General features: G+C 40.3%; 1 protein-coding gene across 3 annotated transcripts in view; it reads left to right on the plus strand.

Moving 5' to 3' along the window:
• PHACTR2 (phosphatase and actin regulator 2) overlaps nt 1–19,558 on the plus strand; it is a 291,343-nt gene that overhangs the window by 230,123 nt on the left and 41,662 nt on the right. For 2 of the 3 annotated variants that reach the window (XM_055535826.1, XM_055535827.1), the window contains exons 3-5: nt 1,325–1,405; nt 6,192–6,350; nt 15,921–16,449. In XM_055535826.1, coding sequence (XP_055391801.1) covers nt 1,325–1,405; nt 6,192–6,350; nt 15,921–16,449 — 769 coding nt within the window. Of the gene's footprint in view, nt 1–1,324; nt 1,406–6,191; nt 6,351–11,803; nt 12,044–15,920; nt 16,450–19,558 lie in introns of all 3 variants that reach the window. The other variant, XM_055535828.1, reaches the window with a different exon arrangement.

The raw sequence follows: 19,558 nt of genomic DNA on the forward strand, positions 1-19,558 counted from the left end.
TGTAGCTCTTCTGGGGTTCATGTCATTGCTTAATACAAAGCTGCTGATTCAAGGCACCCCCGACCCCTCCTCACTCCCTCCCCAGTGTCCTAGCTTCAGGCCACCTGGAGCACCTCCAAAAGGCATGTTAGTAGTGTCATTACGAGCTCTGTTTGTATGTGCTAAGGATGGCATAGGATGCTGCAGTTCATGGGGTCACAAAGAGTTGGACACGACTGAGCAACTGAACTGAATTCTGGTTGGGTCTTGAAATTATGTTGTCCAGGGTGACTTTAGGAGTTACAGATTACGAGGCCAGGAGTAGAAATTTTAGGGAGAGTCAGAATCTAGTCCTGCTGTGGCTACCCACTCTCCACCAATGAACCTTTCCTTCTCCTCGAAAGAGCCCTGGCTTGACCCCTTCTCTGGCCCTTTTTTGAGTGTCAAGGTGCTTTCTTGAACAGGGCATCTGGAGGAAATAGAGTATGGTGGAATGCACTGTGAGGAATGTTGATTCAGAGAATTCGTAGATGGTGCGACCCTGTGTTAACTTGACACACCTTCTTGGCCCCTGAAAGTGGGGACTGCAGCTGGTGGTTACATGACATGTAAGGGTTAGGAACTAACACTATAGACATAGGGTGACTACTGAAGTCTCATCCTGAGCTCCTAAGCTCCATTCTGAAGTTATACCAGGAATTTAGATTTCTTCCTGAAGAAGAATCACTGTTGAGTTTCCTGTCCCATTACATTCTGTGAAAGTGTGAATTGACTCCATCCTCCCAAAACTTGGTATTTGTCAGGGAATACTCCAGAATACTCTAGAACTTGTGAGTATGGCAGGGAAAAGAATTACATAAATGTCGAACTTCTGTAATAGACGGTGTGAGAAAGAAAACACTAGGAAAGTAGTCCTTCTGTCTGGGATTCAGATGAGTTACCTGAATGTCTACTGAAAGTTTGTTTTCATGTAAGAATGCATAGCCTCTGTATTCATTGTCCATTCATAAAAGCCTATGTTTTAGAATGCATTAAGAAAGGAATATTCCAAAGTGAGAAGTAGCTTTGGTGCCCCATAGTTGATTTGAGATAATGTGTCTGAATTCTAGGCCCAATACCATCATTGGGAAGACAAGGCACAGCAACTGGGCTTCAGATCGTGAGCTTGGGTCATTTGCCCATCCTGATTATGTTGATTCCATTCACGTGGTTTGGGGGGCAACTAGAAAAACTGAGGTCTGAGCCCTCAAGTGAACAGAATGAATGTACTCAATTCTACTTGGAATGTTTTTCATAATTATTTTAAGCAATGAAGATTCTTACTTGTGCTTATTCTTTTTAAAAGTATTAGAAAGGAAGATTTCTACAAGACAAAGTAGAGAGGAGCTGATAAGAAGGGGAGTTCTTAAGGAATTGCCTGATCAAGGTGAGGAAATTAATCATACATTTAAAGTAATTTGATCCTTCATTCTTTGATCTTTCTTTCTTTCATTTTCTTTTGAAATTTAAGATGATCATGGTCTTCGGGAGATAAAGTATGACAATCTGAGAATCTTGCTTTAATTCAGACAGCCTTTGTGGGCTGCCAGGTATCTAAGGTGTTCTAAAGAAGAAATTCAATGACCTTTTTGGTGAGTCCTTCACCATATGTCACCTAAACCTAAAGCCTAACAGAGCTTCTCTGTGGCAGGAGATACAAACAAGATACAAATGCTTATCTGATTCATGCTCTGTTCTTGAGCTTCAGTCTGTCTCTACAAGAAAACTCAATTGTTTGAGTAAATGCAAAGTTTTAGCTCAAAGTTTTAACTCATGCCTTTTGGTTTCTTAAGTCTACCAGTAAAAGAAAAAAGACACGATAAACGGACCTCTTGTCCTTTATAATACACTCATGTACATTCAACAAGGCATGAGTTGGTCTGCTTTATGCATCTCTCAAGTAATTTTCCCAGCTTTGTTCTCTTTTCATTTCTTCGAATCTGTCTCACCTTGTCACTAACAATTATTATTTCCAAGTATTTTATCCCCTACATCTAATCTTCTTCCCTTTATCCATCTATTCTCCCAAGGGGTAATCTTGCTCAAAAAGACAAAGATTAGATAGAAACTGAGATAGACCCTCAAAAGAAGATACCAAGATTGGTTATTTCTCCAAATAAATAATAGTGAATAATCTTCATTGCTCCCACTACTATAAAACTCATGAAATTTTTGTTGCAACATTGTTGGTTTACCTCATGCCTTCCTCACCTCATCCCCTGAATGCTTACTGAGGTAAAAACATTATTATTGTGCTTTTATGGGCACAAATAAAGTGCTACTAATTTAGAATCAAAACAATAGTACTTCTCTTTTCCTAAAATATGTTCCTTGCAAAGAGCTTAACGTCTTTTGGTATTCACTATTCATAAATCCAAATGACATGATATTCAACATCTGAATATTCTAGAAGAAGCTAAGAGATGCTTTACTATTTTATTCCTGCTTTAAAGAAAACAGGGAAGTCCTGAATAAATGATGGTATTTTTATTGAGCCCTCAAAATTTTAGACATTTTACTTATTATACTTCTCTCACTCTATTTTGGACTTGGACAGTGAAGAATCCACCTGTAATATGGGAGACCTGGGTTTGATTCCTGGGTTCAGAAGATCCCCTGGAAAAGGGAACAGCTACCCACTCCAGTACTGTGGCCTGGAGACTTCCTTGGACTATACCATGGGGTTGCAAAGAGTTAGACACAACTGAGTGACTTTCACTTTCACTCCATCTTATGAATGAACTTTTAAGTATCCCCTAATTTTCTGTTAACCTTGAAGCTATTCATTTTCTGCCTAGGGCTTTTAGAAATAAAAAATGTACATCCTTAACATTTTTGTGCTTGAAGGTGGACTTGCAGTATCAAAGTCTGCCTCCTCTCTTACCTTCCTGGAAAAGGCAGAGAAATTTCATGTCCCACTGAAAATTCAGTGTTGGGCTATCACCATTACAGGATGGGCCACTGCACTGGTTTGGTAATCTTTATTTGGAAACCTTTTAAAGGAAGAAAAAGAAGTGGAAAAATTTATGACCAGAACTGTTAATGAATATTAAACATAGAGACTAAAGGTCTCTTTTTTTATCCATTTAAAATTATATCTAGAAAAGCATTTACTTTTTCTAAAAGCAAGTGGCTTAGGGAAATGCTTAGTATTGCTTGGTTTTTATTTTGCCTAATCTGTTAAGCTATTTGCAAGATAGATTGCAATTTCATTTACTTATTTTCCAGAAGTCTGACTCTGTTGAGTTTTTTAATTTAATGTTTGCAGACTGAACATTCTAAGTTTCAAAACATAAAATAACAAACATGCTTAGGTTTTTAACCTAAGCATGGTGTAATAGGTTTAATGTTTGGGAAGTCATCAATTACTGAATTTTACTTTCTACTTTTTGCATGGCCCTTATATAGAACTACATAAATTACCTAATACTTAGAAGTTCCCGGTGAGGCTTATTGTAAATAGACTCCTTCCCCCCATTTCAGCCAAGGGCTGTAGAAAATAGTTTTTTGTCATTTTTCCAAAAGCAATTATCTTGAGAATTTCAGGCTGTTTTCAGCCCTAGCCAGAGACTGGAAACTGCTGTGCTTGGTGACAACCTGCTCTCTTCTGCCAGTCAAGGCTCATTCTTTCCTTGATGTTCTTGACCTTGCCTTAGCTCTTGACAGTGCTTGTCAGTTATGCCCTTTATTTGGTCAGCCAAATAGACTTTTAAAATACCGCCAACTACCCTGGGTTTGACCTCGTCCCATTCCACCCCATACCCTTACTCCCAGCTATTATTATTCCTCTTAGATGACCTTTTTTATAGCAAAATCTAACTTCAATGTAAAAATTCAGTGATTGGCCTTCTCTCCTGAGAAGTCCATGGTCTAATCCAAGTTTAGTCATCTTCTGGTTCTTACCTTTCTTTTCCCTTAGCTTTAACCTGAAGGCATGCAGATGTTTTTGTCTGCATGCCAGCCTCCTTTCCTTTTCTCCTGGGATGCCTTTTTTAATGAGTCAGTTATCTTCCGTTCATGATTTTCTTCTTGTCTCTGTTCCTCTGTTAACTCTATCCCCAAAGACCCTGTTTACCTGAAAGAGGGAAACCCCTCAAACACTCTCTTACTTTTTATTTAACCACTTATTTCTGTATGCTTTATCTCTTGGTTTACTTTAAGCTTAGGACACTTGTCTGAGTTTTCTCCTTTCTTTGCATACAAATGCTCCTGTAAGACATCTTACTGTAACTGGCAGCCTGGCTCAAGACTTATTTTAATTCTAAGACAACACAAAAAACTAGAAAACCTTTTCCGTACACACACAAGTTAATTAATAATAACTTTAGTTCTCCTCTGTTTTTCTTCTTGAATTCCATATTTGTTACAAACATGGCTCATTTTTCTATTATTCCTTATACTTTAGCTTTATTTCATATAAATATCTCAGAGTAAGTATCTTTATACATTACTGACCATTTCTCTTTATCATGTGCTAATCCAGTTTCTTCTTATGCCACAATTATTTAATTTTTTCTCTAGCATTTTTGTTCTGAATTTTAAAAATTAGTTATTTAATCTACTAAAGAATTTTAATGTAATAATGGTTAAAATAGAATTAAATTGTCATTAACATGATTTCAGCATGTTTTTATTACTAGCAAAAGTCATAGAAAACAAAAATAAATTTGTATTTGAGTTACCTAAAAACTGAGGATTTTTTATATAAAGAGATGGTTTTCTATTCTGTCTGGAATTTCCCATTCTTAGAGTATTTATTTTTTTGAATCCAATACCTGAACATTATATTGTGTCTCCCCTCCCTCCCTCTTTTTTTAATAGTAAATTTCTTGGGATCCAGTAATAAGAACCAAGGATCTTTCCTATTTGGTTTGTCATATAGTCTTTTAAAAATTATTACCTTAATTTTATTGACATAGTTAAGATTTACTTGCAGTAACATTGCCAGTTATTATCTATTTTAGTTTTATACAAGTATCAGATTATAGGTGCTTAGAAGTTACACGACTGAGGGACAATTATTTGTTCATTTTAAATATGATTGCATTATATGTATTTTACTTGTTAAAAATGCCATATTTGTTTTTGTCAAAAAAGCCAGTGGATTTTATGTTGAGCCAAAGCAATTCAATCATATTTAAAGAAAAATTAGGAGATGGTCATTCTGTTCAGAATAATTGCCAAAGTAAAATTAATCAAACTTGCCTAAAATTAGCTCTAATTATACATTTCTTCAAGTTTGTTAAGTAAAAATATTATCATTAATAATTTTCCTGATATGAACTAGTGTTAAATTTTCAAGCATCACTGAATTAAGAGTTTCTGCAAAATCTCTCTTACTTTAGAAACTCCTAGAAATTTATAAACATTCATGGGTGTTAAATTAATTATGGTTTAGGTAACATTTAATTTTAATTTTAATTTCAGTTGTGATTTTTAAAAAATTCCCTCTAATTGCTTTTTTCTTAGCATTTTTTCTTAATGTTTTCAAATTATTATTGACCCAACTTAAAGACTTTTTGGCCAGCAATATACAACAATTCCCTGAGTACATTTTAATATTTCCATAAATAAGAAAATGAAAATAGAGTTAGCCTTACTGACACCTTTCCCTGAGTAGAGTAGAGGGTATATCACTGTGTAAAGTTAACGTGTCATGGATATAATATTCTGGAGACAGTGGTGCTTGGAAATGTTCATGTTTTCCACTAATTGTTTGTATGTGTAATTGCTTTTCATGTTTTTTGTGTATTTGCATTCACCTTGTGTTTTTGGTGCTTGTTAAAAATGTTTATTCCATTTTTCAGATTCCTCCTTTTATCATTCAGTTTCTGAATGACAAAGAGACTCCCAAGTGTGACTTCAACCAAAACTAAGTCCAAGAAGAGAGGGACTCTCCTGTCCAGGGATATTCTATAATTAGGTTACTCATTCCTGCCTTGAGATGGCATCTGGGTACCCCCTCCATAGCTGCTTTCCCCCAACACTAAGAACTTCCTAGCTCTTTCATTTGAATGAATTATTCAGTAAAATATGGTGAAAATAGTCCAGAATGTATTTGGTTCCCAGGTCTGAAACATAAATCTGAACCCTACAGTCCTAGTACCTGAAAAACTGGGTTTTAAGAAAGCCATCAAAGTTAGACATCTAGGTGTTTCTCTCCCCATTTTTAGATGGAGATGTAACAGTTAACTTTGAAAATTCAAACGGGCACATGATACCCATCGGAGAGGAATCTACCCGAGAGGAAAATGTAGTAATATCTGAAGAAGGTAATGGCTCTGTAGCTGAAAAAGCAACACCTCTGGAGGAAAAGGCAGAAGATAAGAAAGGTAAAATCAAGAGAAACCCCCCAATTCTTTTACAGCTCAAAGTTGAGAAGCAGGTCTTGGGCTCCACATAGTGACCCTGAGACCAGTAGAGAGGAGTTCTGCAAATACAAGGAGAGAAATGATAACCAGCAAAGAGAAATGGGATGCTTTCCTTGGGTAGATACATCTATTTTATAAGCACATCATTTACTATTTTATTAAAGAGGGCTAATTAATGGTAAGAATCAGAAGTGGTGGCTTCTTCTATCATTAGAGATGTCTGGGAATGTTATCCTTTCATCAGGAGTTTTATCTCAGTGTCTTCTTTAAAAAAAAAAAAAAAAAGCCAGCAGTCCGAACACCTGTCTCTGCGGGTTACTTGACCATTATAGCAGCTCAGCTTGGCGGAACAGCAGAACGAGATGGCTCACTCAGCCCAGCAGCGCCTCTTCAGAAGTGGGAGCTTGGCTGGTGGCATCCACACACCCAACACTGTAGTTCTGATCCAGGCTCAGGCATTTCTGGGAGACCAGGAATGGTTCCCAGTAATGCCAGGGATCTGGGTTGCTGGAGTGGCTACAGCCTCTGCCCCATGATTTGTCTGTGCAGTTGGAAATTTTAAAATATGCCAGAAACAATTATGCCATTCCCAGAAGCTTTCTTTTGAGACCTTGGTTCCCCGTGTGAAATACTGTGGTAAATTACAGAACTGCAAGATACATGTCTGTCAGGGACCCCCAGAACATTCACAGGTTCCTGGGCACTGATAGACTGCATTATCCATACCACGCCTATCACAGTTGCAGGAACCCCCAGGCCTCTGATGCAGTCTGCACTGAAATGCCCATAAAATAAGCCTTTGTTGGAGCAGTTTAGATGATTTCCTGCTACATATAAATGAATCGTCAGGAAGCAGGCTAGTTTTCCATAATGTCTCCTTCTGAGTTGGATGGCAAAAATTTGTCAGACCTAATCTGAACTTTCTAGGCATTTTGAAGACTCTTAGAAACTGCTGGAAGGAAACTGCTCTTCCTCTGTTCTTGACCCAGATCCTCCAAAGACAAAGGGAATGAAAGAACATTTGACAGATGTTATAATTTAAGACCACCTCCTCGGGAAGTCCATAGCGTCTTATTATTTGCATGTAAATTAGCCTTTAAAATTTTTAGAAGCCTCTATTAATTATTTTGCTTTATTCAGTATTAAGTATGGTGCTCATGGAGCTTTACTTTAGTCTTTCTGTTGAACAACTCTGGTTATGCTTAAGAATACTGATTATAAGAAATTACTAATGTTTTTAGTGGTACGATTCCTGGAAAATAAAATGAAAACAGACCTGAATAGATTTTAAGAGTATTTAGGTGAAAGCATTGATGCAGTGATTTCTTTTTTTTTTTTTTTTACTTTTCTCTTTTTTTTTTCAGTCCAACTGTCCTGTCTCACCACACTGTTAAATTTCAAATCCATCTGTGGTTTTTCCCTGGTCCAGCCTTTTCACATTCAAGGATCACATCCTTCATCATGTAACACGGCCATCTCTAGTGCCTTCCTTGTCCATGTGGAGTATCAGTCAGTGGACTGGACAGGCTTCAAAGGACGTGTTTCCTTTATCAGCATAATAAAAAGTTGCTGACAGTTTTATGTTAATTAAACCCTCAGGCCTGGACGTTCCAAAAAGATGGCAGACTTCATAGGTTCATGGATATTTGAGAGATGTTTTTGTTTTCTTATTTTTTATTTTGGACTAGTACATTCTGTTCTTTTTGGTCAAATAAGGTCCGAGATAGCATCATGCTTTGGCTGGTCTGTACCTGAGGAGATGAAAATGCTGGTCTTGCTACCGCAGCCCTAGTAAGACAGAGGAGCCTCCCTTTCACTGTGTGGACAGTGTCCCCACCGAAGCCATGCGAGTGAGGGGAAGCCACTTGCTGACACTAAAAAGAATGTCAGTCCTAACCAACATCACAGAGTATCATGTTAAATAGAAAATACCTTTTAAACAAACCATTCATTGCTCTGGAAAGACAGCATTTAATTCTTAAAAAAAAAAAAAAAAATAGCTTACGAGTCACTCTTACCTCTGTTCCTCTTCTGATCTCACTTCTTATGTGAGCTTACTGCTGTTCAAATCCACCTTCCCATGTTCTCAGTTTATCCTTTATTTGGGGGTTCAGTGTTCCCCTTCCTTTTGCATTAAGTCAGCTCACCCATTTCACCTGTTACTTGGTTATATTTGCAAAACTAATGCCAACCTGGATGCTTGTGTGTCTTTTTAAGACAGCATATTGGCATTTTAATATTTGAAACATCTGCATCAAAGAGGACAAACAAATGGCAAATGACCTTCACCCTACTCTGTGGGTAGGTTCCACCTAGGACTCATGGTATTTCTGGGGCTCCCAAGAGGCTCCCAAGGGCCCGATTCTGGAGCTGGAGCAGTGGGGCCTTTTCTGCCTATTGCTGGAGACTTTTCCCGTAAGCCCTCTGGGCCTGTTAGTCTCTCATTATTCCTTCTCAATAAATATATAAGAGGCAGAAAAACTGATCTGCAATCTGTTAAATATAGCATGGTATTAAATATGAGAAATCTGAAAAAGTATCAGATATTATTTCTATTGAGTCATTGTAGAGGGCTTTCCATGAAGTAACAGGTCACTTGTGTGCATTTGTTCCCCACGTGAGCATGAAGATATTGGCCACAGGGCCAGGGAAAGAGCACAGTGAACGTGAGAGACATCCTTGCCTTCAGGCAGATCGTGGCCTACATGGAGACCAGCCTGCACACAGGCCACTGCAGTGCAAGATGCAAAGTGCTCTGGGAGACCTGAGGACAGCAAGCCAGGCAGCTTGCAAGGGGTACCAAATTGGACCTTAGAGGAAGATATTTCCAAACTGAGACCTGGAGGAGACCAGAAGGAAGCAGTCAGGTGAAGCAGGGAGCTGGGGGCAGAAGGGCATTCTAGGCAAGATGAAGGCTGCCTGCAGTTCTCAGTGTTGTTAAACTTGACTCTCCATGTGGTGGAAGGAGGCAAACCTGGAAGTGTAGTGGTCAGCCACTCGCCTCCAGACCACTGCTGTGACACGTAGTATCCTCATCAAGCCAGACCGCATAGGCAGCCCTTTCTCAACCTCCTCTTGAAAACATGGTACTCCTCTCCGCCATCTGTCTTTTCTTCAGGTCATATGGTAATAGTGAAAAATACCTCTTGACTTATGTTCATTGTCTCCCAGATACAAGAGTTTGCTCCTTACTGATGTGTGTGTTAATATCTATCAGCTGATCAGTCACATTCACTGAATAGACATAATGTTTTGAGCATCATGCTTGATGGGATATAACATTTCAGACAAAAGGAGGTCATAGTTTAGTCAGAAAAGCATACTGTTTGCATGCATGCACATGCATACACACACACACGCACCCATTAGGAATCGCCACAGAATAAACATAAACTTTGGCCATATGGCAAACACACAGAGATAATTGATAGAACTTACAGAGGAAGGAGGATGGACTGTGCTTCTCCAAGAGTGGCCAGAAATTTTGTGTAGTGAGTACATCCTTAACCCAGGAGGGATTGTCATTCCCAACTGTCATAGAGGGAACCATCTCCTTCTCAAACCCAGTAGCTGGATAACTTTAGAATTTGAAAACCTTTAGGCAGATCTAAAAAAGATCCCCCAGTTATATGACATAAAGGCAGAGAATAAGAGATGTGAGGGTTGTAGCAAGAGAGAATCAAGGTACCAAATGTGCAGATCAATGGTTTTTGGCTCTCAGTCTGGACGGTGCTCTTATAGGGCTGGATTATCATGCAGAAGGCTAAAGGTACAAAGGTGTATTGAAAGAACAGTCCTCTACCCTGAATCAAAAGTCTAGCAAGTCAGTGTGTATTTGTAAGTTTTACATTAAAATACGATGTTTTCAGTGACTGTCAACTCATCTCTTTCTCAGCCCTGGCTAACACTTGGTGATGCACTGGTTTTCCGGTTCAGACCAGGTGGGTTAGGAGAGCCATTCTTGTATTAAAGACTCTCAGCAGTTTAGTTGAGGAGTCAAGATGTGTAAACAGAAAGGCAGACATACAAAGGAGCCTCTGATGAATGTTGACTGAGGAGCTCAGACTATGTGTACAATTAAGTTCATATTTCAGGAGGGCTGCATGTGGGCCATTGTGATGGGTGGGTTTCATGACTGAGTAAAGGTAAAAGAAAAGTTTTATCCATTACCTACTGTACTTTAAATCACTTTTATGGTAGTTATACATGGATTGATGGGGATGTAGAAAAGAGGGGAGGATTCCCCACTTCACATGCACTGGGATGGGCAATGAAACGAAAGAGATAATAAAATAAGATGCATTTCAATATTAAAATCCTTTCTTGGTCATTTAACAATAGAACAACATCTTCAGTAAAGGCTTGTCTTAACACTGTCTTATGTTTTCTGTTGTGCTCCACTTTTAAACAAATGCTGCTTAGCTCTTTGGACCCAAACTGTATTTTAATTTTAATTAGTCACAATGAGAAAAGATAAGGATATGAAAATATGAATGAACATTCAGCATCTCCACTTTTTAAAATGACAGACTGATACTCCTCTAGTTATGCAAAATCTTACACGAGGCTTCTATTTGTAGGTGTGATTTTTTTTTTTTAATCAATATTAACCTTTATCTTTTCAAACTTGTTACTTGTGTTTACATGAAAAAACAAGTTTGGTGTTTTTTTTTTTTTTTTTTTCTTTTGGATTCTGCACCCTTCGCTACCTACATTTGTGACACTGTTTGAAAAGGTCAGAGGAAGTTAGAGTAAAACAGGAAGCTGCCCTAGTACACTGGGAGAGCTTGAGAAAAATTTAATAGTAGAAAATAGTTTATTCTTCAGTGCATTGTGTTTCCTGTACCAGATTCTAGAGAGTCTCCCTTCGCTTAGAAAATAATTGATTTTTTTGACCACAGTGAGACAGACACGGGGCACACATCCCTTTCAAGTTGATGGGGATTATTTCCTGAGAAAGTCCCTCAGTGGAGGGTAACCTTGAGTCCAGCCATAGCTGTGCAGTCAGCCCTCACCCCATGGCGGTGTGTGTAATGCACTGATCTGCCACTCCTTGGGCCCTTCGGTTTCTTTAAATATTTGGCACGCATACCCACATCATCGTCGAGCAACCCCCCATCCAGGTGTCAGCCCCTGATGGTGGACATTTACACTCACCCTAAACCTCATCACAGTCAGTTGTGTAACTCTGTTTTATCGCAGAAGTGATTAAGGGACCTGGAGAACACAGCCCAGGTTGGTGTTCAGCCTTTGATCTCCTTTACCCCAACCTTCAGTCTCTCTGGTGCAGAAACCCCGCTGGTTCCCAGGGGCTAAGCAGCCACGTGTTTGTATCACTGTCGCCCTGTGCCTTGCTCCTATCTATATGGTGTGTGTCTGTATCAGTCTGCTTCTGTTCACTTTCTCATTTGTAGAGAACACTGAAAACCACTCTGAAACACCGGCAACTCCTGCTCCACCTCCTCCAGCTCTTCCTAAGCCTAAACCCAAACCTAAGCCCAAAAAAACACCTGTGCCTCCAAAAGGGGCTGCTGCTGGGGCCAGCCCCAAGGGTGACGAAGTGCCTCCTATTAAAAAAAACACCAAGGCTCCTGGTAAGCAGGTCCCCGTCCCACCACCCAAGCCTGCAAGCCGAAATGCAACCCGAGAGGCCGGTGAGTATGCCCTCTGTGGGGCTGAGTCTAGGGTGCTTGGCTCTGGGGTGGGTTCACTGCTTCTTCTAGGAACAATAGTCTTTTTGGTGTCTGGCATCTTTGGATGTAACACCAGCGGATTCAGTTGTAACACAGAGAACGCCCTGGAGATTCCTTTGTTGCTGTCTCTACCAAGTGGATCTGTTCACCTTATTAGGTTTAGGGTGAATAGATGTCTTTCTTCCTGAGTCTCCACTATCTGCACAAAACCCAGTAGAAGGATACAGGGAGTTGTCTGCCTGAGGAGTAGCGATGATATGATCTGACATTAGTGGCTTCTCAGAGTGGCACTCGTAATAAAGGACCCGCCTGCTAATGCCGGAGACATAAGAGAGGCGGGTTTGATCCCTGGGTCCGAAAGATCCCCTGGAGGAGGGCATGGCAACCCACTCCAGTATTCTTGTCTGGAGAATCCCATGGACAGGGGAGCCTGACAGGCTGTAGTCCATAGGGTCAACAAAGAGTTGGACCTGACTGAAGTGACTTAGCATGCACCATCTGACATTATGGAAATTTCGACTGGCCTGCCTATTTGAGTTTATGGGTGGCTCTTTGGCTTGGGGTTTTTTCTTTCAAAACATCTCAAGTTTGCACGTTAAAACATGACACATCTTTGACATGTTTTCTGGATCTTAATATCTTAAATCTTATCGTCATCTTTCTAATGAGAAAGGGCTCACATCACTTAGTTGCTCCACCCCTCCCCCACTCTCTACTGAAGTCACAACTGCTCAGCAGAGTTGGGCGTTACATGCTCAGTGTCCACTTCCTGACCCCATAAACTTCAACATGTTACGAGGGGTGCAGTTGTAAGCTGCCGCTGCAGATCCCCAGGGGATGTTTGGGTGATTCCGTCACTTCATGTCGTGTGTGTCCAGCTTTCCCTTCCATGTCAGATGTGCTTAATGCAAAGTGGAGTCACCATTCTAGTGAAGTGGAATGAAGAAGCCTCCCCTGTCATCCAGCTTTTAAAAGGATATTAATCCAAATACATACGCTGAGCGGCTTTTTCCCATCACATGCATAAAAATTCTCCATGTTAGGAGGTCTGCTGTGCCTAGCAAACCTTATTCTCCTTAAAATCAGCAGCCACTTTCTCAAAGTCAACTACCATGATATGCCTTGGTGTTGATCTTTCCCCATGGTAATTTATACCCATAATGCTCAGGTTCAGAGAATGGCTTAGGTGACAGTGTAACAGACCTCATTGTAAGTAGGTTCCTCTCTGCCAGTGTTCCTGTCGTCCACCTTTGACCTTGCTTGCCTGGGTCTCTTCTAATAAGCTCTGAAATGAACGTCTCAGAATGCTGTGCCTGCAGAGCCTACAGGCCATTTTCTCAGGGACCAGCTGCCGTCACACATCAGCGTCCGCTCCTGTTGGTGTCTCTGTGTGTCACCCAGACTGCCTAGCACACCCCAGGACAGATGCTTCAAGTGAGGCTGTTGCTGGTTTATTTCCTGAAGAGAAGCCCAAACTCTCACCCCGTTCCTGGGCGTGAAGACCCACCTCCCCACGCCCCACACAGCAGCAGCTCACGATAGACTTGGCTTGTCTTCTCTCTTACTTCAGGAGAGATTTTGAGTTATTTCCAGGTATTTTATTTGAAGACTAATTTATTAACTCAGGATGTTCCTAAGAGCAAAGTACAGTCATGTTATCCATGTATTAAAAGAGGCCCAGCTGGCCCTTAGTGGAAACAAGAAGGTTGCTATTCTCAGGGTTATCACAGAGAAACAGGATTGCCTTGAAGTCTACCAAGCCCAGCGTATGAAGATCCTTTTATCGAATGTTGGTCATGCTCCTTCTGAATCCTACTCATATTCCATTTGTAACCATCTGGAACTTTCTACTTGGTAACTTTGCTTTATTTGAATAATGTTGACATTTCGGAAAAGTTATTTCAAATGTAACTCCCGATTTTTAGTCAGACGTTTTACGCTGTTTCAAAAAATCTGTTGGTTCAGATTCTTCCTGTGTTACTAAGTTAGTTAGTCCTCCAGATCACCAGATACAGGTTAGCACATTCACCTGCTTTGCTAGTAAAGTAACATCTCATATGTTTTTCTTTCTTCTTGTTATACACCGTGTTAACAGAAATATTTAACTGAGAAGAGATAGCATTTCATTTTTAATCGTAGCCATAATTCAATGTAACTTGAGCAACACTTGAGCAAAATCCTCATTTTAGGAGATGGTCAAAAGAGAAATATATTAACATGGCATGAATTTGCACACTAGGCTTAAAAATTTTCTTTTTTCTTAAGCAAGGCTGAAGTTAACTTTGCTGTTAGAAAAGAAAGAACTTTTTAAAAGAAAAAATAATTAGAACTGATGTGTAAAAGAAATTCTGTTCCACTTACCTAAGACCTAACTGATCATGATTAGACAGACAGCAAGTCTTTAGCATCTTGGTTGTGAAAGATAAATTTCAGATGTACTTAGACTCCAGGAGTATGCTTCATATGTTTGTCCAATAAGCAAGTGCAGATTGTTTATTTCAAAGAAACATGGACAAGCCCTGACATGGGGGAGGAGAATTCTTGTAGTTACAGGTATCTAAAACAATAAAGCCCTCAAGCCACAGAGACTTGTTTTAAGCCTGCATCTTTACACACAGCAAGAGCGGCTTTTCTCAGTAGATCGGAGTTGGTAGAGTCATACATCTCATTGTCTATTCCTTAATTTGTTCTTCTTCTGACCCTCCCAATTGGCTTCAATAAAGTTATAACCAGAGGTAAGTTACAATAAATAACATCTGTTTGCAGTGTGGGTTGGCTCCACAATCTAACAAGATTTTTCTAATTTTTCTGTGGAAGATAGTTTGATCCCTCAGGAGAAAGAGGGAATGTACAGCCTTGTCACAGAAGAAGCAATTAAGGGAAATGCATAGATCATAAAGGTCATGAGATAATAGTTTAAATGTATTTCTATGATATAAAGAAAAAGAGGGTTAAATTTTATTTTCCCTGAAAATGGTTTGGTAGAAGGCAGTTCTGTCCAGAAGTAGACCAACATGCCACAGCCATGGTCATGACCGTGGCTGTCCTCTGATGAAGATATCCTTCTAGAAACATAAGGAGTTTCAGAAGATCTGAGAATGATACTCCTTCCCTTCGGTTTATTCAAACACTACCCATTTACACATTTTTGGTTTTAAAAAAAAAAAGACTGTTTTCTGCCTCTTGATGTTTTGAAGGGGACTTGTCTTTCGTATGCAGCCATGTGTTTTTTTTTTCCTTTGCCCCATCACCCCTGCAAGATGAAGAGATAGGCAAGTGTCTCTCTCTAGCCACTGGGGAGAGCTGGTTTGGAGTTCACTCTTTTTCGCAGTAAGATGAGTAAATTTGCTTTTGGCCAGAAAGGAGCAGGTGGTATATACACCAGCCTCTTCTGAGTGTACGCTGCTCTGTTCCCAGAAAGGCATCATAAAACGTGTATAGTTTGTGATGAGAGGAAGCTTGTACTATACCCAGGTAGCTGCTGGTGTCTTGTCCTCTCCACACTATAATGTCCCTTCTTTGGAGCATACAGAGACTTGTTCAGGTGACCATAGGGCAAAGAGGTGAGGCATTCTCTTTGGCTCAGCTAAAGACTGGGGGAGGGAGAAGAACTTGTACCTTAGGGTTTGGCCTCAAGCATGACTTGCTGCCTTCTAGGTTGGGGCAGGGAGGGGGCAGAAAACAAGACCATTGTTATCATTTACCTATTTTCCTTAATGCATTTATTCAGAGTTTTAGAGTTTAAAGGGAACAGTGTCATTGGCAATTGCAACTCGGCTATGTGTTTTTAAAATGTGTTTTCTTCTTGGACTCTTAATGCAAAATCTCTCTGCTTCAGCTGGTTCCTCTCATTCAAGAAAAACAACTGGCTCCAAAGCATCAGCTTCACCATCTACTTCCTCCACCTCATCTCGTCCCAAAGCTTCCAAGGAGGCAGTTTCTAGCAAAACGGGAACAGTGGGAATCACAAAGGGCAAGAAGAAAACTGGCAAGCAGCCAACGTCTCGACTGTCCTCAGAGGCAACCACTTCTGGCACATCTGACCTTAAAGGGGAGCCTTCGGAGACCAGGGTGGAGAGTCTCACACCCGAGCAGACTGTCCCTGGGGCCGAGGAGCAGACCACAGGCAAACCCAAGTCCTCAGTCCCTCCGCCCCCGGTGACTCCAGCGCCTCCCACCCCCGCCCCTTCTCTCCCTCTGGAGGAGCAGAGCACTGTGGCCTCGGACACCCCTGTCGTCCTGATCAGCAATGGAGCCGACCTCCCTGCCTTAGACCCAGGTCAGCTTCTCTGGACTGAAGAGGCGACAGACAGAACCACTGTCCACTCAGGCACTGGCATAAGTATTAGCAGAGAAAATGGAAAATGGTGAGTTGGAGCAAAAACCCCATATTCTGTCCATGTTACTATGCAGCTGGGAACTAAAGATCACTAACTCACTCTACTGGCAATGAAGGAACTTACTTTGGTTTCTTTTATAATGTAATCTAGTGAATGTTAGGTAAGCACACCTGTAATCCAATCATCAATTTATTTTTCTAATTGAAGTACAGCTGATTTCCAATGTTAATTTCAGGAGTACTGCAAAGTGATTCATACATATATATATATATGTATGTATGTGTGTGTATATACATTATTTCTCAGATTTTTTCCCCTTATACGTTGAAAGATATTGAATATAATTCCCTGTGCTGTATAAATAGGTCCTTGTTGTTTAACTCTTTTATATATGGTAGTGTCTGTCTGTTAATCCCAAACTCTTAATTTATCCCTCCCTCCCCCTGCTATTCCCTTTGGTAACCATAGGTTTGTTTTCTCTGTCTGTGAGTCTATTTCTGTTTTATAAATAAGTTCATTTGTTTCATTTGTTTAGATTCCATATATAAGTGATATCATAGGATATTTGTCTTTATCTGACTTAGCCTGATAATCTCTAGGTCTATCCATGTTGCTGCAAATGGCATTATTTCATTCTTTTTGTGACTGAGGACTATTCCCTCATATATATAGATGTATGTGTACCGCATCTTCTTTACCATTCATCTGTTGATGGACGTTTAGGCTGTTTCCCTGCCTTGTATTGTAAATAGTGCTGCTGTGAGCATTGGGGTGCATGAATCTTGATTTTTCATAGCCCTGCCCCAGGAATGCTAGGGGCTGCAGGAGACAGTGGTCCTACTGACAGATAGACTTCAGACCTGTGGCTTCAAGGACAGTTAGAGTCTGCTCCATCAATACTCAGCAGTCCTTTTTCTTTTTCCTAAACAGTTTCTTCCTCTTGCCTTATAGTGATTATTTTAGATCTTTACCACTAGTGTCCAGATTGCTCCACCCACTCTTGAAAACCATCTTCATTTCAACAAGTTGCTTAGCATTCTCCATCTCCAAGAAAATAAAGAGGATCAGAAAAGAACTCTTTTCCAACTCCTTTTCCTCCAACCTTAGAGTGATTATATTTCTTGCTTTCTCAATCCCCAACCCAGTTTAAGTGTTATCCTCTCTGAAGCCTTTTGATATTCATCCTGACAAAATGGGCTATTACATATACTGTGATAGTGCTTTTTTCCCCACAACTATGCGGCAGAACTGGGCTTTCCTGGTGAGTCAGTGGTAAAGAACCTGCCTTCCAGAAAGATCCTCTGGAAAAGGGCCTGGCAACCCACTCCAGTATTCTTGCCTGGAGAATCCTATGGACAGAGGAGCCAGGTGGACTATAGTCTATAGGGCCACAAAGAGTTGGACACGACTGAAGTGACTTAGCATCCACACACGCCAGTACAGGAGATGCAAGTTCGAGCCCTGGGTTGGGACGATCCCCTGGAGTAGAAAATGGCAACCTACTCTAGTATTCTTGCTTGGACAATCCCATGTTTAGAGGAGCCTTGGTAGGCTACAGTCCATGGGGTCACAATAGTCTGACATGACTTAGCAACTAAACATGAACAGCAACATGGGATAGAACTAACCACTGTGTCTTATTTACTTCTTATCTGCAGCAACCAGTACAAAATCTGGTATGACATAGGCATGACATCATCCAGTTTCCCAAGCCAGAATTCATCCTAGGGTGCTCATTCTCCTCTGCTTTCCAGATCTAATCACTCACAAAGTCCTATAAATTTTCTACTTAAAGATCAATAAGACACGTTAGCTCTCCTGTCCCTTGAGTATGAGGAGAAGACTGTCAGAGTGTAGTAGATGTTATTGCCAATTCTGTCTGGGAAAGCCTTGGAGATATCCAGTCTCTTCTAAGAACAATATCCAAATTCACTCTTTGTTTAATTTACTATTTCTCCTTTCCAAAAAAATCTTTGTCATGTTATACTTAAAAAAATAGTACATTAATTAAATTGATTTGGATCAAGAGACTCAAGTATCAACTTTAATTATTTAATTGCTAATAGTATTGACCTTCATCTATTGAAGACTTATTTGATGTCAGGAACTGCCACTTATTTAATTCACATCAGTTTCTCTTGAAGTATTTCTGTTTCACAGATGAAAAAACTGATGCCGAAAGAGGTAAGAGAGTTTGCCCAAGATCACCCAGGTAGGAAGTGACAGGATGCAAACCCAGAGCCACACATCAAATTCAGTTTTCTGTTGTTGTTCAGTAACTCGGTCGTGTCCAACTCTTTGTGACCCCATGGACTGCAGCACATCAGGCTTTCCTGTCCTTCACTATCTCCCAGAGATTGTTCAAACTCATGTCCATCGAGTTGATGATGCCATCCAACTGTCTCTTCCTCTGTTGCCCGCTTCTCCTCCTACCCTCAATCTTTTGCAGGATCAGGGTCTTTTCCAGTGAGTCAGCTCTTCACATCAGGTGACCAAAGTACTGGAGCTTCAGCTTCAGCATCAGTCCTTCCAGTGAATACTGAGAGTTGATTTCTTTTAGTATTGACTGATTTGATCTCCTTGCTGTCCAAGGGACTCTCAGAGTCTTCTCCAGCACCACAATTTGAAAGCATCGATTCTTTGATGCTCAGCCCTCTTTATGATCCAACTCTCACTCCATACATGACTATGGAATTTCATAAGTTTCCAAACACTTGCTTCTACTTCTTTTGCAGGTTCTTTTGCGTTTGTTTCTATCATTTTGGGTGCTATCATTCAACAGAAAGCCAAGGGAAGATAAATAAATGTTAATGTACAAATTATTGTTTTCGATATTTTAATAAATGATACAAAAAAGGATATATTGAAATGAATGCTTATGGTTTCCTGAATACTTCCAGCCCAGAGCAGATGTCTTCATTTAATTATTAGTGTTTGCTAACATCAGCATCAATTCCAGTCTTTAAAACAGAACAGTCATTGGACCGTATATTTTTTGCTTGCCTTCTATGTGCCAGGCAATGTACAAAGCACCAAAGATAAAAAAGTGGACAGGACATTATAATTAAGATTAGTTTTTACCTGGGCTTCCATGGCAGTCCAGGGGTTAAGATCTGCCCTTCCATAACAGGGGCTG

The sequence above is a fragment of the Bubalus kerabau genome, chromosome 9 (assembly GCF_029407905.1).
Source record: "Bubalus kerabau isolate K-KA32 ecotype Philippines breed swamp buffalo chromosome 9, PCC_UOA_SB_1v2, whole genome shotgun sequence".
Classification (NCBI taxonomy): domain Eukaryota; kingdom Metazoa; phylum Chordata; class Mammalia; order Artiodactyla; family Bovidae; genus Bubalus; species Bubalus kerabau.